The sequence below is a fragment of the Nomia melanderi genome, chromosome 6 (assembly GCF_051020985.1).
Source record: "Nomia melanderi isolate GNS246 chromosome 6, iyNomMela1, whole genome shotgun sequence".
NCBI classification, from domain to species: domain Eukaryota; kingdom Metazoa; phylum Arthropoda; class Insecta; order Hymenoptera; family Halictidae; genus Nomia; species Nomia melanderi.
The window spans coordinates 378,361-404,200 of record NC_135004.1 but is presented as its reverse complement, the minus strand read 5'-3'; the positions used below and the strand labels follow the sequence as shown (position 1 = coordinate 404,200).

Sequence of the window (25,840 nt, the reverse complement as noted above, 5' to 3'; positions counted from 1 at the left end):
TTTTAAAGAAAGTTTTCTTTTGGAATATGTGCAATATTGTTGCAAGGTTCGTTACACGCATTCAAATAATACGTATATTTAAACCCGGCAAATTCAATATGTAACTTCTTTGTAACATTGGAATTGTATTGAAAGTTAAATCGACATACAATTTCAAGAAACGGATCTTTAGTCTTCGAAATTACCTTTAACCAGTGAAGTGCGTTTGACGACTATACACGTCATCCGAAAGTTTGAAGTAATACTGATTCTTTCAACGATGAATTCTTTATTTTTCCGATAAACATGTAATTTTTCTTTGTTTTGCTTTGGTTTTTTATTAACACTACTGAGTAGTTAAATCGACTTTCTGAAATTTCTGTATAGGATCTCAGAAAGTGCATCTATTGAAGTTTTAATTGATTTACAATTCAGTTTTTGTATCGCTCAATCAATTTCTTTCGTCATTTCTCAGAAAAATATGCATTATCTTTTTAATAATTGCAAAATGAAGAAATCAAGAATGGGTTATTTTTAGGTGCATTCTTTCAGTTTATTGTGTTTATTGTGATTTAAACAAACGAACGTCAATCTTTCTAGGAACAATAGAGTAACCTGTACAATAAATTTCTGTAAACCTAGTGTTAAAAACCACATGCTATATAGTGTCGTCAAGAAGTTTATAGATCAATCTAATAGTTTGGTTCCACCACACTTTTCAATTCTAAGTTTCACAAAAGTCAACACTTTTGTTGTATTAAATTACAACACTTTCTGAGTTTGTTTCTACATTTTGCCAGAAATTCTCGATTAATAATTCCTTGTTCAAAGTCATTAAATTGATTTTATCGAGGTATAATGAATGAACGAATGACGCGGTTAAAGTTTGAATTAACTGTGGCGATGCTATGTAATTAAGCTATTAAATACGTTACATGTAATTAATAAGAAAAATATTAGACAATCAGATGAGGAGAACTCGAAAATTTTGTTTTCCTTCATCGTTATGAACTTTAACCTCTATACGAGGTTTGTAAACTTTTATTTCGTGACTCAAATAAAGATATACCAAACTTACTTCAAATAAATATAACTTTTGAAAATTAATACATATATTTTCTAAAAAATAGAGAAAGAATGCCGCTATTTAGAGAAATTGGCATTATTTAAAAAATTGTTATTGTATTAAATACTATTGTATTAAATACTCACAAACATACATTTATTATCTAATATATAATCTAACATCAATTTTTATCTAAAATATAACTTAATACTAAAAAGAAGATCTTGGTTCCGTACGTATCTTTCAGATTTCCACCAATAAAAGAACTACCGACAATAGCCAGCATCCCTCTTGAACCAAAGCAAGATGAGTCTTATTCTTCAACCACTAAAAACAACTGAATTATTCATGTTTCCAGTTTCATGTTCTTCACCCTGAACAACGCAGGCGTAAAGAATTTCAAAATCAAATGTTACCCGAATTCAACGTTTGGACTGGCCAGATGCGACAGGTACCCCGAGCAACCCCGAAGAACCAGGTAAGCCACCCTCGAATATTGCTCAGCATGGGATTCACAGGCATTTCAGAGGACTTTCGTACAGGTGAGATACGTGGGGGAGTTCGTCAGGTAGGTAGAAAAGGAGTTCGATTGTTGGCGAGCAAGAGAAAGGACAAGGTGATAGAGAAAGAGGGAAAGCGGGAAGGAAGCGAAGAAGGAGCAAATGTATATAAGCGAGTTGCATGGAAGACGCTACGATGGACTCTCTCTTTGACCCTAGTGAAGTGTGCGCCTTTCTTCCCGTTTTTTCTTCGTTCTCCTTCCTCCCGAGTTTCCTTCTACACACGCGATTCTCGCGCGGGCGTCCTTGTTCTCCAACCTTCAGCCTAGCCGTGGAAACGCGACAGCTTCCGTTCCGTCGTCGGTTTGAATTCACCGAAATGGAACATTGAATTTACACACCGATTGTATTTCTTTCTTTTTTGTTTTTTGGACATTCAAAAGTGTGATTCCCGATCGAACGTTGTTTTTGTGATATGTTCCTGAAGGAAAGTACGTGATAGAGACGGAGAAAGATGGATGTTCCTCGAGTGAGTAAAAAGGATATTTTTAAACCCGGGAAATTTGAAGTTTTATGGGGAGAAGAATGTGGTTCATGTATTGGATCATGTAAATAATGCGATTTTCGGATATTTATTTTATTCTTAAAAATTGGGGGGAACAAAGCCTTTTTTAATGGGATTGCAATATGTAGATAGATGATATACAGATGATGAAGGAGAACATAGTTTTGATTTAAAACAGTTGTGTTTATATGAATTTTTAAAAATAAATGTAGTGTGCAAATAGTGCTTAATTTGTTGAATGACCCGATATTTACACGTATATGCGTAGATACTTTTATAGTCTCAATACAACACAATTTTCAATTAATATGTGCTTTAAAAATAGACGTCATTTTCTAAAATTAATTGATGAAAGACATAATTGACTGCTGAATAAGGTTAGAGATATGTACAGTGTTCGGTTTCGTAGTGTTTTAAATCAATATATACAAAGACATATATAAAGAATGGACATATATAAAGAATGATTTTCAGTAATCATTATTTAAGCTATTAATTTCGTTATTTTTTACGCAATTATATTAACACATTAAATTAAATATATCAATAACTTATTAATTGCATATCACTATATATTTTTTTACCAAAAGATCATCTAAAGATGGGAAAAATAGTGCATAATGCAATCCTTACTAATGTTGAAAATCATGTTTCTCACTCAATAATTTTCGAATATTAACTGCTATCAAAAACAATAAAATTTGAACATACATTGAAAAGTTATGTAGTCAACTGTTTAAAAATGGCGTAAATCGTCATCATTAAAGATATGAACAAATTAACATTTCATTAAAATATGACCTTTATAATTATTTATAAACCTTATTTAACTTAATAATTATATATAAAATAAAATTTTTTTGTAAAATAATTGTATATAATATAATTATTCTGCGAAATAATTTAAAGTAAATAATTTTGACATCAACATCGCCCCGTTTCTATTAATGATAGTATTAGCATTTACGTAATATTAATAGATTACAATCGGACGCGTGGAATGCATTGTGTTAATTCTGCATATGTGCTTCATTGATTTTATGTATTATGGAGTATGTAAAGGGGTAGAAGTAGACGTTCGACTTTTCAACCATGCAGCGCATGAGGCGAAAGCTATGTCGACGAAGATTAACTGCTGTTTTCAAAGAATAGAGCATATACGCAACTTTCTCAGTGCAAAAGAACGATAAGAACCAACGAATTCATTATATAACCTTTATTCACGAGCAATTTATCTAAACGGTTCGTTCACAAGATAATCAGATTTTATTGTCAATTCCAGTCAAGTATATATCAATTTATTTTATTACTCTCATTATATCTCATAATTTTTATCGCACTTCGTTGTCTTCACTTCATTTTCTTATATCATTTATTAAATTTCATTCTGCTCATTGGATTTTATTTTATTCTTTTTATAACGTTACTCTTATCATCGAATTTTATTATTTTCATTGCAGTACTTTGCTGTTTTACTGTATTTGTTATCTTTATTTTATTATTCTTTTATTAAAGTAGTACTTTTAACTTTATTTAAATATAATTTTTTATTTAAGTGTACGCGTATTGCTTATTCGACTGTTCTGATTTTGCATTAAAAATAAATATTGATCGAAAAATTGACTACTAACATAGTAAGTGTATTGATGATATAAACAATGAAACGCTTATTTTATACAAAGCTGTTCACGCGGAATCATTGCAAAAGGAAGCTCCTGATTTATCATGCAGACCATACAAAGCGAAAGTTACATCTTACGAATTCAATGTCCGAATTTAACGAAATACCCAAACGTAGTTACTTCACGGAATTTGTATAGTACAAGTACTTAGGCAACGTTAAGCAATATATTCTATACTTAAATAAGTGTTACTCATTCAAAATAATAAGAAACATATATTTCTCGTATTTTTCACTAAATTATAATATTATACGTACAGTGGACATAGAAATAGTAGTATCTTTAATTTACTAAAATTAGTTATGTTTTATTGTAATATATTTTTTTGGTACTGCATTTAAATTAAGAACACCACTATTATCATATCCACTGTATGTAAAATATTTAGAGAAAGAATTATATATTTACATAATTACAAATATACGATATCGAGTGTCATCGAACTAAAGAAATTTTTATATACTGGAATGATTTTTTTATGTTCCACTTCTACTTTACATATTTGTGATTTTTTAATTCAGTGAATGTGGGAAAATGTTATATTTTATACTTGAATATTGTTCTATAAAAATACATAATTCGATAAACACCCTATTTTATTATTAAAATCGTAGAAGGAAATTTACCTTGTATCATTAACAGTTCTCTTGAAAATAATTGATGACACTTATTATCATTATTACTAAACTTTCTTTAAAAATTTAAATAGAATCTTCTCTATTTTATTAATAGTTCTCTCAGATTCTAAATAAAAATGGATTGAATAGACTTCGCTAACTCTTTTATCATATTCAATTTTATAGAACAGAGTGTTCTAAATGTATTCTAATTTAAACAAAGATCCTCTAGTTTTAACGCTTCATTATGTAGCACTATATAAAAATATATCAATTAAATAAATGACGCAAATGAGATGAATGAAATTAGATAAATTACACTAGATAAATTTTTCTTGACAGAAACAGTAACAAAAGAAGAAAGAAAAAATTGAAAACCGCTTAATCGAACGATATGGGAATTAATATAAAATTAAATGAACAAAAGAAAACACTAAATTTTCAATCAAATTTTAAAACCAGCCACTTGACCGATTCGTGACATGATTCGTGTTAATGAAAATATTATCGTTGTAATCCGATTACTCGTTCAATGTGTTACAAACATATGCAGAAAAGAATGGCAAGATTTTCTTGAAGAAATTCCAAGTAGACGAATTAATTTCGAAGTATATCCGTTTGCAGAGATTGTCGAAAGTCCGAACCGATTCTGTACACTTCGTGAATTACCAATCACGCATGGTCCAACAAGGACGACATGTAGGATGCGATGAAAACACATGCTCACCGCTTTCGAATGATCCTCGTCGTTTGGCATAGTGCCAACAGAGGAGCGAAACTCTTCCGTCTACGACCTAAATCTGTCGCTTTCCGTTTGCACGTTTCTTCACCTTATCATAGTGTCAATACGAATTTTCCTCGAACACGCTCATATCCTTATGTCCTTATTTATTAAGAAATAATGCGGTCCTCGTTAAGTCTGCCTCAACTGATCATACGACGGATATCTGAATCACGTAGACGTTACAGAGCTCATAAAACTGCAACACGACTTGATTCATTTCTTTCAGTCGGATAATCATTGTGAATTTTTTACGCTAGTTTACACAAGATCGTATCGAAACCCTAAATTGTTCTTCCTTCCTGGTCATATGAATGTTTAGAGTTTGAAAATAAAAATTTTTCTTCCTTTTGATCATATGAATGTTTAAAATTTGAAAGTTAAGTTCATTTTCGACGATGCAAATGTCTGGTTACCAATAATTTTAATTGCTCTTTTATATGCAGCATTAACTAGTAATGTCTTTTTCATATATATATAAATCTAAGAATAGTAATAAACTTATAATAACAAAATTTATCGGGAAACATACATTTTAATTGAAATTCTGCTTTCAAAACTTAATTTCTAATGCAGTGAATTCCTGTAAATAATCATAGTTTATGTTTGTTCTCGGAAAATATTTCATACAAAGAATTGTGAAGTAAATTATTGTTAAATATTACTATCATCAACTCATAGAAATGAAAAAAGAATATAATTAAAATTATTTAGTTATACCATATTTGAAGCATATATAATATTTGTTAAATGTTACACTGGCAGTTACTGTTTTTCTAAGATACTGTTTTTCTAAGATTTACGTGGATATTTAGTTGGAATGTTTAATAAACTCCAATACAGAGTTTCTGTTCACTACATTTCTATTCCGTTGATGACTCTGTTAGCCACGGTGTACCTGTAATTGCGTTCTCTAGTGAAGTAGTTTCGTTAAAACCGTTAGAAGTAAGATTTTAACCTTTTAGTTCATCTGTACTCGCAGGGTTCCCAGCAAACAGAATCTTCCTGTTGGAAAGTTCGTTTGTCTGGATAATTACTTCACCGGAAAGTGATACAGAAGTGTTATCGGACGTGACAGCGCAATAACATGCCGATACTTAATATTTGGCAAATAAAAACGTTTTGTGACATTTCAGATAAAGCTCGTTCCAAAAACAAATAAAAATCTAAACAAGTGTTATATATTTCAGTTGTAAACGTTCTAATAAATTTCTGATAAATCTGATATCTTATCATTGTCTATTAATAGTGAAGCCTAAAAGTAATTAAGTTTATTTCGTCTAAGCTTCACTAATTTGTGATACGAATAATGATAATCAAATTTATATAACTTGCACTTCACTAGATGCTATATTAAATCATCAATACAAAATATAACTCAATTAATACGTAAATACACATGGGGTTAAATAAAATATTATTATTTGTATATGAATGTAAATATTTATATACTTGAACAAATTTTTCCTTTAGTTCTGATTGAATAAAATTTAAGCTGGTAAAACGATTTATCATTTCTTTTGCACGAGAAAATATGAAAAGGCAAAAAAACACGTGTAAAATTATAATAGGAATTAGATTAAAGTGTAAATATTTAAAATATACAGAATTGTTGCATAAACCACCATTACTTAAAGTGTATAAGGAAGCTCGTTTGCAATTTACTAAAAAACAGATTCACTGATTCAATCAATTAGCGAACCATTATCTTTAAAAATGAAAAGAAATGTGTATTTTTCATTTTATTAGTAACAAAAGAAGTCTAACGTGTTTTTGGTATTTTGTAAAAATTTTATGAACTTTAAATCAAAATTGACCGAAACATAAATGTTTGTTTATAATCGTGTATCTTCATTTAAAATTGTCTGGCATTTCTCGAATATGTATGAAAATTCCTCTGGCGCTCAAAGGGTTAAGTGAACCAAATACTGTTATTATTTTTCTGTTTCACATTTCAAAAATTTGAATATTTAATCATCGATACACAGATGATGAAAATTTAATAGTGTGAATAGAATCGAGCACTTCGAAAATAGTGTCATCGAATTCAGAAACAGAGACATGAATGTAATAGCTTCTCGATTATTGATTTAACAGTATTCAAACTGATTTGTAAATCAATTGAAGTTACAATAGATGCATTCTTGGAGTTTCTATAGAAGTTGTCTAGCGTTAAGAATCATGCAGTTAAAACTATGGATACAAATTTTACTTCTCAATGGGACAATTCAAGCGCTTGCACGTCGAAGCTCGTAAAAGTGTACTTCAAGTAGCAAGAATTGAGTATTTTATAATGTTCATCAACATTACTCGATTTCATTATCGAAAATCAAGTACAATTAGCGATATTTGTATCTGTAAAGAGAAAACAATCCAACGCGAGTGGAAACCAAAAAAGTTGCATTAAACAAAACTGAAAATTATTAACAAATTATTTAAACCTCCACCGAGACGATGAATATAAGCTATGCACAACAAAGATAGAACTACAGGACATTAAGATAATATTTTTTTATACGTATGAAACGTTTTAAGACTAATGCATTATCACTTCCACGTGTCCATTTTCCATTTTTTCTGACACAGTAGAACAACAGCTCCAATTTTAGTAATGAATTCATTTTCCTAATGAGCATCATATTTATAAATGCATCTAGAATTTAATCGAATTTGTTATGACGACTCCAGCTGTGCAGAACAAAAGAGTACGTGTTAAGTAAACGTTATTCCTTTCGGTAAGATTTATTCGAATAAACGGCTGAAAAAAGTCTGATCAAAAAATATGTAGGGTTTGTACTTGCCAGTAATCTTGAGAGAAGTCTCCTCTGACCCGTTTAATTTGCAACAAAACACTATCCTCAGCGTTTGCTGTGGTTTCAGAGAACACTCGTGATGCTTTATTTGTCCCACCCTGTACACGTGAAATAAAGGGGGACGGGTTTCGTTGGTATCGGCGACGAATTTCTAGTACCGTGCAGAAAACGTTCGAAATAAGTGACGACATTATTTCAATTTGAGTTGGCCGGAGCGGAAGAAAATTGCATTCTCATTATTGGCATTGGTTAGCCTCCAGATTCAATCCGGCAGCATGTGGTTCTCTCGCAGGCGCGCACGAACACTCCGACGCGCGTGCATTACACAGATTACATGCAACCGCGTATTACATCTTCTCACTGTGGGTCGACTCTCGTAATACCCACAGCCCACTTACCTACATTATCCCTGCTACACGAGCCCCTTCTACATACTTGCTATTACTCTGTGTGAACCACCTACTCTTCAATGAAAAAGAAATCCATTCGAAACGTAATTGTCGCGCTAGTTCACGGTAACTTCGGTAAAAATCGAATGGTGCAAGATATACCATCATAACGATAGCATTTATGTAAATAATCTTTTAACGATTGTAATACTAAGTTGTCGAAGAAGAGTAGTTGAAATATAATTGGCACACTAGTTCACGGTAACTTTAGCAAAAATCGAACGATGTAAAATATTAATGGTATTAGAACGGTAGTGTTTATATAAATAATGTATTAATAATAATAACCATAGTAGATTGTTGAAGGATAGCGGTAAAACGTAATTACCGCACTAGTTTATAGTAATTTTGGTAAAAATAGAATGGTATAAGATAATAATGGTACCGTAACGATAGTATTTATATAAATGATATTTTAATAATAATAACGATAATACGATAATATTTTGATTATTATTCATTTTTATTATTCGTCATCGGAGGGACGTATATTGATTTAAAATAATTTGTAGGTTATTTTATACAATTTTTCTAATAATTCAGCAATTTATGTGTTCTAGATTTTTAAATTATAGCATGCTAGCTTCTATTATTTATATTTCATGTTCTTATCTTAGATTTATGAAAAGTCATTAGTAGATTACAAGATTTGGAAAATTCTTCAAATAGATAGTTCTTGCTTATTTCGATATAATGTAGTGTAACATGTATTCTATAAATTTAAGAGTGAAATCTTTTTTTATCACATAATACACTTACCTACAGACAAAAAAAATTATATTAAACTAACGAGAAAAATCTTCTTGAAATAAGTAACTATGTAATTTCTTTTATTCGTGTCTTGTAAAACCTGTTGCAACGCTACTACGAATTTTCTACTATAATTACGCCAGGATTTTAGGAAACGATTAATTTGATAGCGGGATATTTTCTGTATGACTAACTAGTCTATGTCGTCAATAATTAAGAGAGCATATTAAACAATATAATTTATTAGTGCTTTCAGCATTGAAACCACCATCTAGAACGCTTCACATTCACGGTGAATCAAGGTTCCTCATTAATATTTTCATCCATACTGAATATAATGCAACGCTATATTAAGCAGAATACAATGTCTCATCACATTTAACTTCGGAATGTTTCAAAATTTGGACCAAATTATTGAGCAAATGAGAATTTAGAACACATAAAGGTAATACAAAACAGATTTTTTAATTAAATCTTCGCCTTTATATTTTACATGTTCGACATAGCATTAAGCATTGCAGGAAGCAGTGCAACAATTTCATCTCAAATTAGTTGATATTGTGTATACAATTCTAAAGTAATTATAACTTTTATAATTATATTATTGTTCTGTGAAACACCTTAAGAATGGAAAGGATACTACATTGATTGCTGCACTTTTTCTTGGTATTTAAGTAAGAGTAGTTTTTAATCCAATTCTCACAGCATGAACGAAAACCCTAAAAATAAGTCTATATAAAGAAATATTTTAAATAAATAATTCCATTAAAAAATGGAAAATGCATGAATAAATAATAATGAAATAACCTCTTAAAATGAAATAAAACTTCAGTTATTTAATATTAGTCATTGAATTTTAAAAGGCTTTATTGAAGTTTTACATAATTACAAAAATATGTAATAAAAATAATTATTTACTATTGCTTCACAGCTATGATGTTTACTATAATTGGAAAACTAAAGGCTTATCGTAAATAATATAATCAAGATACAACAACGTGGTTTCAGTGTTCGATAATCACTTTCATTTATCAGAATATCATGGAAAATTCCATCAGAAATTTTATTAAAGAAATTTCAGTTATGAAACATATAGAAACCAGCAATTTTTCATTTAAACCGGTTTAATGGTAATACTTCAGATATTTCCCGTAGCTTACTGATCGAATGAGAATATTTGCCATTTCTGAATATTAACTTTTTATGACGTTATACAACTTTCAAATTACATACTTATAATATTTATATTCCTTGAGTCTTATTTCATTTTCTTACCGCGTGAACATTTCATTGTCATTGATAATTAAAGAATTTTTCTGCGAATTCTGATTCTCTTTTATGTCTATATTAAAGTGTATACCAATTAGATACGCTTGAACAATCTCGTTAACTTATATGAATATTATTGTTTTTCTCTGTCGAATCTTATTGTTACAATAATTAAAAAAATAGTTTCGTAATAGTTATAATTGATTGGCAATTTATTGACATTTTCACATAGTACTGATTTCCACGTTAATACGTGTATTAAACAACTTCCTCTCCTTACTTTTCTATAATATTTTGAGCCTAAAGAATGAAAATTCAAGCGTTGATTAAAAAATTTAGGATAATAGAAATTAAGAAAGATCAGTAATTACAGATCGTTTAACTTGAACGAAAAGTAAGGAATACTATTTATTAGACATTATAGCAATATGTTTATTAGAATTTATTAATGAATATCCATCGCATGTAAAGTAAGTTAAATGAAATAAAATTTCCTATAAATAGTTCAGAAGATTATTTCATCCAGAAAATGTAAATAATATAATTGATTACGTATATTCAATGAAATAGAACTGTTCCTCGGATGTTGTACATTTTTTAATTGCACACGCTGCTACATAATTTTTGACAGCATAAAATTTCAGACCTGCCAAAATTATCGGTATAGTTAAACATCACTTTCTAATTTGTGACCCTATTTACCTCTTTCAGTTTGGACAACGGAAGTTTCTTTCATTTTTATTTATTAATAACTACTTCATTTTATACAGCTGCACATTATATTCAAAACGTCTCGTGGTTTTACTTTCCAATATACCGTTTATCTTAGAACGTACAAATAAATACTACAAATGAGTAAACAGAAAAACAAATAGAAAGCTTCCAAATAAAATAGTAAGCATAGTTCAATGAAATTCAACCTAATGAAGTGAAATTTTTCTTGAACGTTAAGCTAGAGTTTTCTTATTTCGCAATTATTATTATCTTAAATTTATTAAACGTCCAAAATAATTTTAATGCTACGGTAGGTCTTCTTATAAAGCAATTAAAAGATCGTCGAAAAATAACTATGAAACAAATAGAAAACCAACTTAATACAAGCTGAAGCAGTATCCGAAAGAACAATTTCGCAAAATTCGAAAATGCGAAAAATTTTAATCGCGTTGTATAAATTTCTACTGCAAATATCTTAACACTGAATATTGAAACTACCAGACGGGTCAAAATGACCTATTTCTGATTTCTTCCTTTTGCAATTATTAAAAGATAACAGATATTTCTCTGAGAAATTACTAAAAAAATTGATTCAGCAGTACGCAAACTGAATTTTAAATCAATTTAAATAAAGTCTCAATAGATTAGAGTTTCTATAGAGAAATTTTAAAAAGTCAATTTAGTTGCTCGGTTGTTTTAGTGTTAAATACTACAATGATTATACGAAGAAATCGAAAAAATTCTATTGTTACAATTGTGATGAGATATTTTTATGAGATTATTTTCCCAGATAAACATGTAATTTCTCTTAGTTTCGCTTTAATTTTTCGTTAGAATATATTATAAGTGCATTTTGCCTGCATCTGACGACTATACACTTCATTACTTGATTTTATTGCTCGCACAATAAGAGATTTTTCAAATTATTATAGATTCAAATACAGGTGTTATCGACGTCAATATAAATGAATTAATATTACGGAATAATTGGTAGCGAAATGTAATTAGTCTAATTGCTCACTTTAAGCGAAACTGCTGAATTGTTCCGGAATAACACGAAACAATTCTGTAAGTGATTGAAACCTGATTGAAAAACTCGACGAATCTGTTTGGTCGACCCAATATCTCCTGTACCATCGCATTATGCTTACCCGGATAAGAATTCATCGAACCGCGGATGCACGACGCCCATTAACTTTGACGTTAGTAGGTTTAAAAGTGATATGAGCTGACTATACGTCTTCTTTTTTTTTCGTTCGTTCACTTTCTTATGCAGTTCCGGTTCTGGCGGCGCGAGTACGGCCGTTCGCGTGTGTACTCTCGTTCTCTCTCGCACATTCGCATATTTTCCTACGGACGTAAAATAGCACGTGGAGTTCCACGGGAACGCCATTGAATCCGTGACCCGTGAGAGATTCACGGGCAATAGTTGGTCGCGCGAATCTTCACTGCGCTTGATTTTATGCTGTACCTGCTCCCCTTTCACTGCCAACCGTCGTCTGTCGTTTCCAATCACTTCATTCAACGTAATTTTGCAAAATTTCTCAATGAAATAAATGAAAAGTTACCACTACTACTTATTCAGTTTTATTCGTTATATTGCGTTGACGCAAACGTTTTAACGTTTCTTTTATAAATATAAAAATAAGAATACTGAACTGTTCGCTGCCTAAGCTAACTGTTCGCTGCCTTTTCCATTAACACACATCGATTTCGAGAAAATTGTTTTCTACGCCAGTTTCAGAGGTGTAAAAAATATACTTTCACACCTGAACTTTGAGCGGTGTCTTCACCCCTTCAAAGTGGACGTTGGCCAATAAAAAAAAATACGTGTTAAATATTTTCTTGAGAACTATGTTTCACATAAATTTCATCAAAATTGGTGTGTGCTGGTTGAAAAGGTTCCCTTGAAAGTAAAAACGAAGAAAGAAGTATCGTTTACACACGTTATAATAGTTTGAAGAAGGTATTATTTATTTTGACGAAAAATATGTTTTGTTAGTCACTTACAAAGAATGTCAAAATTTTTGCATCAACACAATATAATAAATAAAATGAATAAATACTAGCAATAACGTTTCGTTCACTTCTCTTTCGTGTTAGGACGAACTACCAGTTTACCAACTGTTTACATTTACGTTGCTTAACTTACTTATCTACAATCATGTGTACTTTTCTAATATTTTGTACTTTCCCTGATTCTATCCCTCCTCTTTGGCTTTCTTCTTTCCTTTGGTTTTGTTTTCCTTGCTCTCTTCGCTTTTTCAGTCTTTTCTTCTCTATTTTTCAGTATTCCTATCCTTTGACCTTTTTTATTCAATATCATTCCTATGCTTTTCTCGCTTCTAGTTTCATATTCCATTAAGCCTTCAGCTCCCAAATAAAAACTTTGGAAAAATACACATATTTTCACAATATACCTTAACTGATCAGTTTCAACAAAAATAAATAAATTTATGAAAAATGCTATTCTGATTGTCAACAAGAATAGATGGCGATTACTATATCAATTTTATACTGGTGTTTACATTTTACTGGCATCCAAATATGAGGTTTCAACCAGACTACTGGGAACCAAAGCGTTAACTCATGTTCGGCATCTTTTTCCTTTTCTTCAGATATCTTGCATTTCTTTTTTCCTATTTCCTTGCAATATTCTCTTGTTTTCATCTCATTACCACACTTGTACCTTGCTAAGCACTAATATTTAATATTTCTTTGTATGCTACTGTCTGCAAGTACTGGACATTTGATCATTTTAGAAAGAAATGTAAATAGCGATATATGAAAGTACATATATCTATACGTGCAAGCAAAATAGGAAATCATCGTAAAAAGAAGTTTTATTTAGACAGTTAAAATTTTATTTGTATAACTGTTAAAGGAGTTGAAATTTTATTTCTATAACTGCTTTCTTTATTTTCTGTGTTATTTTAACATATATAATGTTATTTGCATGATCATATATTTAGAAAATAGATTATTCTAATGTTTACTTTTCAATTTAATATTTGTGTTAATTAAGGTCATAAAGTTATGTTTTCCCTGTAATTTGTAAAACTCCTAACCCAAAGTAATATATTTAATACTCGTAATAGTATCTCTAGATAAATTATAAGTTTACTGTATATGAAAATCTATTATTTTCAAATAAATACATTTGGCCCTCTCTTTCGAGCAGTCATATATTGTTTAGACATTGTTTCAAAGAAATAGTATTTCTCCAAGTACAAGTATTGTATATATAACACTGTTACCAACAGCTTTTATTTTTGTGAGTGATAGTGACTCGAAAAATATATTAAATACAATTAAAGTACGCTAATTATAAACTGAAATTTAATAAACACATTGAAAATTAAGGAAGAGGTTCAACAGAAGATTACAAGAACTTGAGGACGAACAAGATCAGAATCATTAAACAAATTAACGAACGGCCTTTATTAATTGAAATATTTTAAAGAATATTTCAAATTGTATATAACGTAAAATTTTTTACACAATCTTTAAAACTTATACAAACTTAATACAATTTACTTATTTTACTGTTATGGTATTTGATATGTTATTGAGGTCAATATAAATAAATTAATAAAAATGTTAACGAATAATTGGTAGCGGAATGTAATTAGTCTAATTGTTCACTTTAAGTGAAACTGTTGAATTGTTCCGGAATAACACGAAACAATTCTGTATATTTCTCAGGAAGTGAACTACTTTTGGTTCATCTTGTGTGTATATTTCACGCTTATCAAATTTCTATGAGAACACACCGATTTTAAAAATATTTGATTCTGTCATTGCGTGTTGCTGTTACTATTAATATTTTCCTTTAATGTTACATGTTTTTTATATACTAATCCCTTTAATTAAGAAAAAATGTATAGAAACTGTAATAGATACAACATGCAGAAAATAACAAAAATGAAGAAAATAAATAAACTAAAATATTGAAAAAGGAAAGCACTATCGAAAATTTGTAAAAGTAAAAAGTCAATAAAAATAAAACTGCAAAAATAAGAAAATTAAAGAAGAGAAATCAAATAAAAATATATAAAAAGAAGAACAAATTAAAAGACAAACGAAGTAACAAATTTCAATAGGATTCAACAACTATTGATTAGTAACTATTTGCACATAAAACTATCAATTAATTGTGAACGATACTTAATAAATTTCTTGTAAATTTTTTTGCACTGAATACAAGACTATAAATCGTTTTCATCCTTCTGTTTCAACAGTTTCATTCAATAAAGAACATAAAAAAACGATGAATTCTGTTAATTCATACAATTAATAAGTAGTAATTAAATTGTAACTGTAATTCCTCAGTTTCATCCAATTGAATAATGCTAGAAAACGCGTATATTAATCACATACACTTATAATTGTCACCGTGGCACGTGTGAAATTAAAAAGATCGAAGAACGCATGTATACATCCATAGACCACAGCGATGATTTTCGTTGGACGTATATATGCGCCCACAGCACTCAAAAAGGCAACAGAACAACAACAAAAAAACAAACATTTAATATTTATTTTATGCACTTAATATCTAATGTGAATGTGAATTAGATATTAATAAGTATAATTAATATCTAATTAATATCTAAACATTAATAAGTATAATAGCACGGTATAATCATTAATAACGTGGCAAATGAGACGGCATACGGTCTTGCGGCAGAGCGCTATTGAAAGATCAAAATGATGTTTTCCAATTTTTAAAGGGGAGGCCTTTGTTTTGAGTCTACGTCTATCAGAAGAGCAGTACAGTAAATTATTTTCGACAATAGTTCTGTAGAATTTAATCCAATTATTTCATATTTAAGTATTTTTAAATGCCACTATTTTATTCGAAATAGGGTACAAAGGGAGAAAAATATCGACAAAAGAAGAAATCATCACGCGCTAACATAACCTAACATTTCATTTCAGTTATAAAATCATCCTATCAATTAACTTTTGGTATGGTTCCAGATTTTCCTAGTACTGCTACTACTGGTAGTTTTATGCAGCACATCGTCAACCTTGAAAAATGATCGAGGAGGACCATCCCACACCGACCGAGGTTCCATCAGACATAGCCGAAGAATCTCCTTAAATGAGTACCTTGTCCCGCCACCACCCCCTCGCCACCATCCCGTCAGAACAGGGAGGCTAACCAACCCACAACCAACAGAAGCTCCAGGGTACTTCTCCAAACTGATGAACTGGTTCAGTCCATTTGCGTTCCATTCTTTGCCATCATTGAAACCACCTGTATACGAAAACCCTTTCCCCCCAACACCTCAAACCCACCTCCCATCGTTCAATGTGCACCCAGCTGCCACGCATCCCGTTTCATCCTTGCATCCTCCTCCTGAACCACCATCGAACTTACCTTTGTACCCACCTCTGAGTCCACCGCCTGGCCATTCCGCCCCAGTTTTCGCACCCCCTCTTAACCCACACCCTGTCCCGCCACTGAGTCCTCCTCCTACCCAGCCTGCACCAATTTACAAACCTCCACCAACTTCTTCACACGAAGCCAAACAGTATCTCCCACCACCTATCAAGGGCAAGTCCTGCAACCCTTGCAACAAAGTGCCCTGGATTCCAATGCAGGGCAACGAACATCATCCAGACAAGTACCATCTTCCTCCCCAGATTTCGAATGGCTACCTTCCTCCTAGTGGTCACGGAAATCACGACGCACAGTTCGCTGGATCTCATCAGATCAACATCCCAGACATACCCCGCGGCCAACCTCAGCTAAACGGACAACCAGGATTACTACCGAATCCTCTATTGCATCCTAACCCAGTGCCACCAATTTACAAGGCAGAACCTTTTGGTCAGCCTTCCCAACAGCCGCATACCGACAACTTTGGCCTCCAACCGCCATCTTTGCCGTTATTGCCAGCAGTCACAGATGAACAAAATAATGGACACTTTAATGGCAATCACGATTTGACGTCCAGTGGAACGCAGATAAGCCAAGGTCATTCCGGTGTCACGTCCCAGAATCATGGGACCGAGATCAATAAGGAAATTAACGATCACAGTGAATCGTTCGCAGCCTCTGCTCTTGATAACCAACCTGCGATTTATGGGCCACCTGTTGATCAAGAGTATCACGATCCTGGGACACTGAAGCAAGGTCATGATGGGACTTCGAGTCAAAATGGCCAAGAGCCCATTGCCAGTTTTGGATCGTCGGGTATCGATGACATCCAGAACCATGAGTTTGCTAGTCAGAATGGAGATGTCTATCGTGAGACGTTCGAGTCAAATCAGGGACAATATTTACCTGCGGAATTAAGTGCACCCAGCTTTGGTAGCTCTACTTTTGACAATCAGGCCGCTGGACACTCGAATTATCAGTACTCCGATGATCTGTCTGTGAGCAGCAGCATTATCAAAGATTCTCATGCAAACGCGCTGAGTTCTGTTAGCGATTCTGTGAAGAATGACTCGATATACTTCGAAGAGTCGCCATTGTTGGATTTAACGAAGAAGGATGAGGGTCACGAGCAATGGCAGTCTATTGTTGGTGACGATAGTACCGTGAAACCGAGCACGGTGTACAATTTGGACACTGTCGGCGCACTGCTCGACAATTCGTCGAGTTTCGGTGGATTAACGGAGTCTTACGCTTCGCCGAATATTCAAAATGTTGATGCTTTCAGACATTCGACACCGTCGATTGTTCACTTTTCTGAAAGCAATGAAACTAGGTATATTGAAACGTCAACCGTTAGTGCAGACTATTCTAGCCAGGAGGTCGATGATTCGTACGTTTCGACGTCCGGCCAGCCGAGTTCCGCGTGGACGAGTTTCCTGAGCAATCTTGATTCGAAGAATGAATCTGTGAGGAGTAAACAGATACAGAATTTTGAACTGCTTGGTAGACCAGACTCGAGGGAGCCTAACGATGTGGTACAGAGACAGCAAAATGTGAAGCGAAATAAACAAGTAAGTTGAAGAGAAATACAAGTCTTGGATTTTGAAGGAGACAGCCTAATAAATTGGCTACGGATTTTATACAATTATAATATACTTTCAAATTCGAAGCACAATAAATGAATAATTATGATAAAATTAAATAACCTGCAGCTAAATAATCTTATGATAAATAACATAGTAGATAATTATATTGAAAATAACTATACTTAATTTTAAACAAAACAGTTTATGAAACAGAGAGATGTTCTGATTGGTAATGCTAATTTTGGAAAACTACTGTAATTCAAATAATTATCTTTATAAATTTAACAATTCAATTTTTAGATAGAATATTTTTAATTTATATATTTATCAATTTAAATATTTTTAATCTCGTACATAAAATATAGTGAACAAAAAAATATTTTCAATTATGTACTTAATTTATTACATTATTGCAGGTGCAAGTTATTATACCGTACACGTCAGATTACACACCAATACCATTCCAGCAAACTTACGGAGATTGGAGCATTAAAAATAATCTCGAGAGAACAGAAGGAAGAAAAGTTCCTCCACAAAATGGTGTGAAGATTGACAATTATCTGCAACAAGAATCGAGAAACGAGATTCGTTTAATTAATCAATTACAATCGCAATTCAATTTCAATAATTCGTATAAAGCTAACTTAAAAGCTGTGTTAACAGCGACGAATAATGATACAAAAAATACAAAAGCAAACAATTCCATTGATGTTCGAAGGTTGCAGAAAAACATTGACAACTGGACGATACAAGTAAGCTTGAAGTTATCAATAAATTTTTCATTCCATTTTCTTTTGGATTTTAATGAATGTTGATATGTACATAATGAGAATGATACACTTGTTTATATAGAAGCTAATTTTAATATTTACCTAAATAATTTTTTAGATAAGACCACCATTTCCGATACAAAATAAATATATATATATATATGTTGACTTTTTACAAACATAAATTTTTAAATGATCTGACTCATTCTTGAAATGTTTATAATTTTTATAACTATTTTTATCATTTCTTATAATTTCTATAATATACATACATTAAAAATTAACATGCCAAGTTATGAAACTGTGATTTACAATTACTAAAAGTAATTATGTATCACAGTATTAATAATTAAATTACTAATTACTTTATTAGCCAAGGAATTGCAGCTGAAATAATGTTAAACTTTTGATTAGGAGTACTCAAAACCTACTCCGTCCAGTACCATTCTGCCAAGTTCTTCGCACCCTTATCTTCTGCCATCAAAGAAAATTCCAACGGAGTATTTGACAACAACCGAACCTGGTGACCACACAAGTGAATTGAAAACCAACAGAGAAAGCGTGAGGTCGTATTCTTTGGCTGGCTTTAGCTTTAACGAAGTGGATCACGAAGGTTCATCTAGCAACCACATCGAAACAATTCAATCGGTAATTCTCATCTTATAAACTGTAATTATTTAATTGCTTGGTGTGTGCATATAACAATTATTTAACATTTAAAATTGTTTACTATTAACAGTATTAATTATTTGACATTTAAAATACTAGTGCTTTATTTTTATTATGAAATGTACTATTTATAAATTTATAACGATTCTAAAATAAATTTCGTAATACATGATTATAAAATTATAATGATAATGCAGAGACACCGTTTTTTAAACACTGTAAAATAAATTGACTATCAATTCTGTAACTATCGGGAAATTGGATTTTTAATCAATTATATCTTTAATATATTCGTTTCGTGACGTTGGGAATCTTTATCAACATAAAAAGTCGATTTCCTCGAAAACAAAGCCTCATGAAAAAATTGTATTCCATATTTCCAACTTATTTTTTTATGTAGAATTACCCTGTTTCCGATTTTACCGTCCTTGAACACCCTGCATACACAATTATAATTTTAATAAAAATTCAGCACACAAAACGCAATTTAAAACCACAAGGCATGTAAAATAACATGTAGCACAATAACAAAATTGTTCCCCAAGCAACAAACAAAATACAATATGATAAATACGTCGATATACAGGGTGTTTTGTAACTGGTAGCACAACCGGGTAGTCTAAAATATAAAATAAAAGTTCTTCATTTGAGACTTCGTTTTCGAAAAAATCAACTTTACAAATCCACGCGGTAACCACACGTACACATATCCAAGTCTCAACTCAACGAATATCACCGTAGATTGTTTTTATGCTTGAAAACCACTGCTGTATTTCTAAACATCGTCAGTGTTATCATCTTTTCTATATTACTCTTGCTTTACTGCTACACTTAGCAGCTCTTAGTTTCTAACAAATCGTTAGATTTTTATTTGTGGAGTCATGTTAAGTCTATCGTGTACCTTGGCGAAATAACAAGTATTGAACAGTTAAGAGAAGCAGTTACTGTGGCGTTTGAAAAATTAAAATTGCAAAACAACACGTTAGAAAATGTACGTAGAAAAATTAGAAGAGCACAGTTATGTTTACGAAATCATGGACATCATTTTCAAGAATTTTTAAGTTAATAAAATTCCTTATTACTAAACACTTTCTTTTATGTTATGCTCTCGTTGTTCCATTTATTTAAAATAGTGTACAAATATTAAGAACGATAATTGACACGAACAAAGACGGTCTACAGTGATTACTGTTAAGTTGAGACTTGGTCGAGCGTAGATATTTGAACCGAGTAGATTTTTAACACGTTGAATGCTATGGGGGTCACCGGTGACCCGCAACCAAACTGAATTACTATAGTGCGTTCAATAAAACGACGATTATTTGAAAGCATTTCTTTATTATACATAATGTTACCTGATGCGGTGATATTCAGCTGGATGAATATGTGCAATCGTGCAATAGTAATAATAAAGTAAATCAATCAAATGATTTAATATCATATTTCCATTTTGTATATTTTGCTGTACGAAATCGTGTGGCATTCAACATGTTAAAGTCGACTTTTTCGAAAACAAAGTCATAAATGAGAACCTTTTATTCTACATTTTCGACATAGAATCATACATGACACCCTATGTATCGATTCATTCACATTTTCCTAACAAAACAGACCCAAATAATTGGGCCTTATACATCGTAAACATAATTTTCAACGAAGTAATCAATTTTTCTTTCGCAGCCTCCGAAAGTTGTTCGAATAGAAACTTCGAAATCAACGTCGAACGGTTCAGAAGTTACGAGTAAACCTACAACGGAAGGAAGTGTGACTTGGGAAGGGTATTCCGTGTCGATATCGCCCGTGAATAAAGAAAAAGTTTACGTGGTAACGCCGCAGCCGGTGCTAACAGCGTCTAAAACGAAACTGGATAAACAGAGAAGAGGAGAGGTGCAGGAAACGAATCGGTTGAACGCGAAGAACTCGTCGGAGAGCAAGGACAGCTTAAGTGAATTCGATGCGATTGAGAAAGCATACCAGGTGCTCCCGCAAGCAGTGAATAACCTTGCAGTCGCGTCCACTGGGAAGGAAGACGTGCCTTTATGGGGAATTATGGAACATGAGGAATTCGCTGCTCTGAATTTGGACGGAAACGACGACGAAACGGCTGAGGATGTCGTGGATGGGCCAGTGCTTTATGCTGGACACTCAAAGGTAGAAAAACAGGAACTATTGGGCTGATGCAAAAACTTTGACGTTCTTCGTACGTGGTTAACAAAAGAATCTTCGAAATAAATAACATTTGTTTTGAACACTTTCGCTGCTATAGTGGTCCCATGAGATAGGAGCTTCGAAATGACTTGAAAACAATTATAATTCATAAGATAACTGATGTCAAATAAAAATGTTCGATAGCGTGAATAACTAGATAACAGTTTAACGTAAGAATTGTGGTAGCAAATAATTAATAATGGTTCTTTTTTATCGTTGCTACAAAGGAATAAGTGATACGTAAAACGCTGATGTTTTTCATGGCAGTAAACGTGTTAAACTATTATAACGTGTGTAATAGACACTACTTTGTTCGTTTTCACTTGCCAGGGAACATTTTCAACCAGCACACGTCGATTTTGATAAAACTTACGTAAGACATAGTTCTCAAAAAAATATTTGACACATACTTTTTCTTATCGGCTAACATTTCGTTTAAAAGGATGAAGATAACCCTCAAAGTTCAGGGTTGGAAATATATTTTTTACAATATCACTGAAACTAAGAGGTGTAGAAAAAAATTTGTTTAAATTGTTCACCTTGAAATGAATAATTTAAATTTGTTTTATGCAGCCTGTAGTTTCAGAGATATTGTAGAAAATATACTTTCAACCCTGAACTTTGAGAGGTGTTTTCACTCCATCAAAATGAATGTTGGCTGATAAGAAAACATATGTGTCAAATATTTTTTTGAAAACTAAAGTGAATAGTTGAGTATTCTTGTTTTTATTTTTTTTTTTAACGTCAAAATTTTGCATCAACCCAAAATATATGAGAATATCTTCATCATTTCTTTTTATGTTATAAGCGGACTTCGGATTTTTACGGATTTATGGGAAATTTTGAACTACAAAACGGCACAGAATGCACATGAAAATATATACAAAATATCTAATGTGTACTGCTTTTTTATAATGTTTGTTAGGAAACCGAATTCTCCGTCGTAATTCTGAGTTTATAATTATAATCTTACACGTTTCAATTTGCGTAAAGATCCGTAGTTTAATTGCTAGTTTCATGATGCAGTGAAATAATAGTAGTGGATTTAAATTGACTGGAAGTAACTTGTTGTTCGTCAAAGTTCTGCACATTCAATAAGTTATAATTAAATTCTTAGGATTAGAAGATATTCATATTTGAACTTGAACTTATTTATGTTACAACCTAATAATTAATATTTTATCTACTTTCATATATACTGATAAGTGATTAATAATTAAGGATTGACTAAGAAATGTTTTAATTACGCTAATTATTACTGATAATTGTTAACAACCTAATAACTTATTTTGTTCATCGTATAAAACAAAATTATTAAATTTCTTTTTGTTATAGAATTAAAATTATACTAGTCACGTTTACATCGTTAAATTTTCAAATTCTAGCGCGTGTAGAAGTTATAGATATTAATTTGAGAATTTAATGAAGATCTACTTTCATTGAAAACTTTAACATTTTTAGTCGAATTAAATACAAATGCATTAAATGTTTCTTGATAAATATTATTATTTTCTGAATCCATAGTTTACATATTTTCTTTATGCACGTATAAAAACCAGTAATTTTGTATTAAAAAATGCTTTTGATGTAAATTAATTGATTTTAAATAAATAAGTAATACTACTTACAGGTTTCGCGAGCTAAGCGATGACAAGGAGATGGATTCGTAATTGGAGGTCTTAGGAAAAATAACAAATAACTGCCAATAAGTATTTAATTTAAATATCGTTAAAATATTATACGTATTCCTCTTACTTTAATGATTTCTTGTAACATCACAGAACACAAGCGCAATAATTTTAACGTTTCAATGTAAACCTGGAACTCTACAACGGCCAGTAAGTATTTATATACGTTTAAGTCTTTTGTAAAATAACGAATGATTTTGTAAAAAGATGAGGAGAATGTTAAGCCTTCGATACCAATAACTATTCTAACTCATTTTTATATAAGAACGAAAATATCAAATAATTACGAAATATTTCATATACTTAAGTATAAAAATATTTTTACATTTTATATAGTATTTAGTATTTAATTTTGGTGCTTTGTAAATATATCTAGCAGTTAAGGTTCCATACGAATTTAAGTTAATCGTAAGTGTAACTATTAGCGAACTAACGTGTAAATTTTCTAGTTAGCGTTGTATTATATTAGAGACTTTGTTGGCAACCATTTATAATCCTCATTATAAAATGTTAAATAACCGATACGGAACTAATTATAGTATTTAAACTCCGAAGGATTGTAAAACGTTTTTCTTGGGTAATTCATCATTCTACGTGCATAGTATTTACATGAATATTTAAAACATTGTAACAAGAAGAATAACAATTAATGAAAATATTATTGAGAATAATAATTAATAAATGGAATAACGTAATAAATTATCTGCTTGCTCAAGATTATTCCTGACCATTTGAAATTCATTTCTATTAATTTTCAGTTATCATGTAACATTTTCGTCGAAAAAGGACTTTTCCTTATCCTCACTTTCGATGATTTCACGTAATTGGTAATCTGCCAAGAGAAGTTGGCCATTTGTATTCAGACATGACCACGGTGCACGTTCATACGTACACAGCGTGTCGGAAGATTGACAATGTTTCTGACTTTCCCGATTATACGGTGAAAGGAGATCATATTCCGGTTCACGTTGTCCCATCGATTGAAAAGTGCAGACACTTTACCATATCTTCGTGACTGAAATTTAAGAACACGCCGCTCTCTAATTTTATTATAATCCGAATTGCTACAGAATGCCGGCGGAAACGGAAATAAAATTCACCTGAATGCTTTACTCGAACGGCAATCATCTTTTTTATTTCAGTATGAAACATAAATAAATAATAATGGATAAATGGAGCAATGAAAGAAATGCATAAGCGTATTGAAATTATTCGTTATTACTATTAGGCTATCGGTCTTTATATATTTGTGCAAAACTTAAAAGTGTAAAATTGTATTACTTAGAGTTCACACGATAAGAATAAATTTATAAAATATCTGTAGTGTAGAGCTTCTTAGGAAAACATTTTCTATTGCAATTTTTATTTTCTAATAGTGCACTTAAAAATTTGAAATTGTGTAAAGAGCCGCAGCCCAATTGTTACAAATGATGTATGCGAAGAATCAATCTGTTATTATTAAAAGATTCAGTAGTTAATAGTGGAAGAAAAATAAAGACAAAAAATTTTGCAAACTGACTCTCTGATTAATAACATTTTAATTTCAATATTAATTCAATGAACAAATAATGAATTAATAAAGTAAAGCTTTACTTAGACATTGTTTTCCAGCAATTAATTCTAAAAATTTGGATTTGTGTACATGCTAAGGAGCATGACAAGTTTTTGAATCTATGCCATAAATATTTATTTTTTGAAGGCAGATGAAAACCATTTTTCATATACTTGTTATATTATTTCTATCTGTATGAAAATTATTCATCTATAAATGTAACATAATATAAAAGAAACAAATAAATAATATAAGAATATAACAAATAACAATATAAAAAGACAAATGAATAATACAACAAATTTGACGAGAATAACTTTTACATGCCATTAGAAAATAATTAATCATACTGTTGATTGAAGAAGTTATTATCATATATTATAATATTATTTATTATGTAAGTGTAATAAATATAACAATAGTTATGTGAAGTTTTTATTGCTTAAAGGGTATAGTAGACGTAATCAACTGGTCCAAACGAAACTCGTAGAAGTACGTTGTTTTCCTTCACGGTGCACGAGAACTTTTACCGGAAGGTTCTGGGAAAAAACGATCCATTGTTACTAGGAAAGATCGCGGCTATAAAAAAGGCTAGAACTGAAGTAACGAAAGACTTCACGTCATTAAGTCTATTCCTGCGGCGAGCTGACATTGAACAGGCACATGACCTTAATTAAAGCCAAGATGATACCGTGGTTACTGTTTCACGTAGAAAGTGTCGCAGCAGTTTTTACTTCTGAACGTAAAACGCGGAGAACGACGCAAGTAATCAATTTTCGAGAAATATAGCGTT

At 31.3% G+C, this 25,840-nt stretch overlaps 1 protein-coding gene across 1 annotated transcript; it reads left to right on the top strand.

Moving 5' to 3' along the window:
* Nucleotides 1-1,767: 1,767 nt before the first annotated feature.
* On the top strand, nt 1,768-23,860 carry LOC116432348 (uncharacterized). Its single transcript, XM_031989049.2, has 6 exons — nt 1,768-2,074; nt 16,169-18,145; nt 18,577-18,912; nt 19,345-19,578; nt 21,280-21,750; nt 23,438-23,860. Exons 1-6 carry the CDS (start codon nt 2,060-2,062, stop codon nt 23,456-23,458), a joined length of 3,054 nt encoding a protein of 1,017 aa, XP_031844909.2. The 5' UTR covers nt 1,768-2,059; the 3' UTR covers nt 23,459-23,860.
* Nucleotides 23,861-25,840: the final 1,980 nt, after the last annotated feature.

What these genes read in the sequence shown, in the direction of transcription:
- LOC116432348 (XM_031989049.2), top strand. An exon ending in TTGACAACTGGACGATACAA is followed by an intron (nt 18,913 to 19,344) that starts GTAAGCTTGAAG and finishes ACTTTTGATTAG; the next exon opens with GAGTACTCAAAACCTACTCC. An exon ending in TTTATGCTGGACACTCAAAG is followed by an intron (nt 21,751 to 23,437) that starts GTAGAAAAACAG and finishes TACTACTTACAG; the next exon opens with GTTTCGCGAGCTAAGCGATG.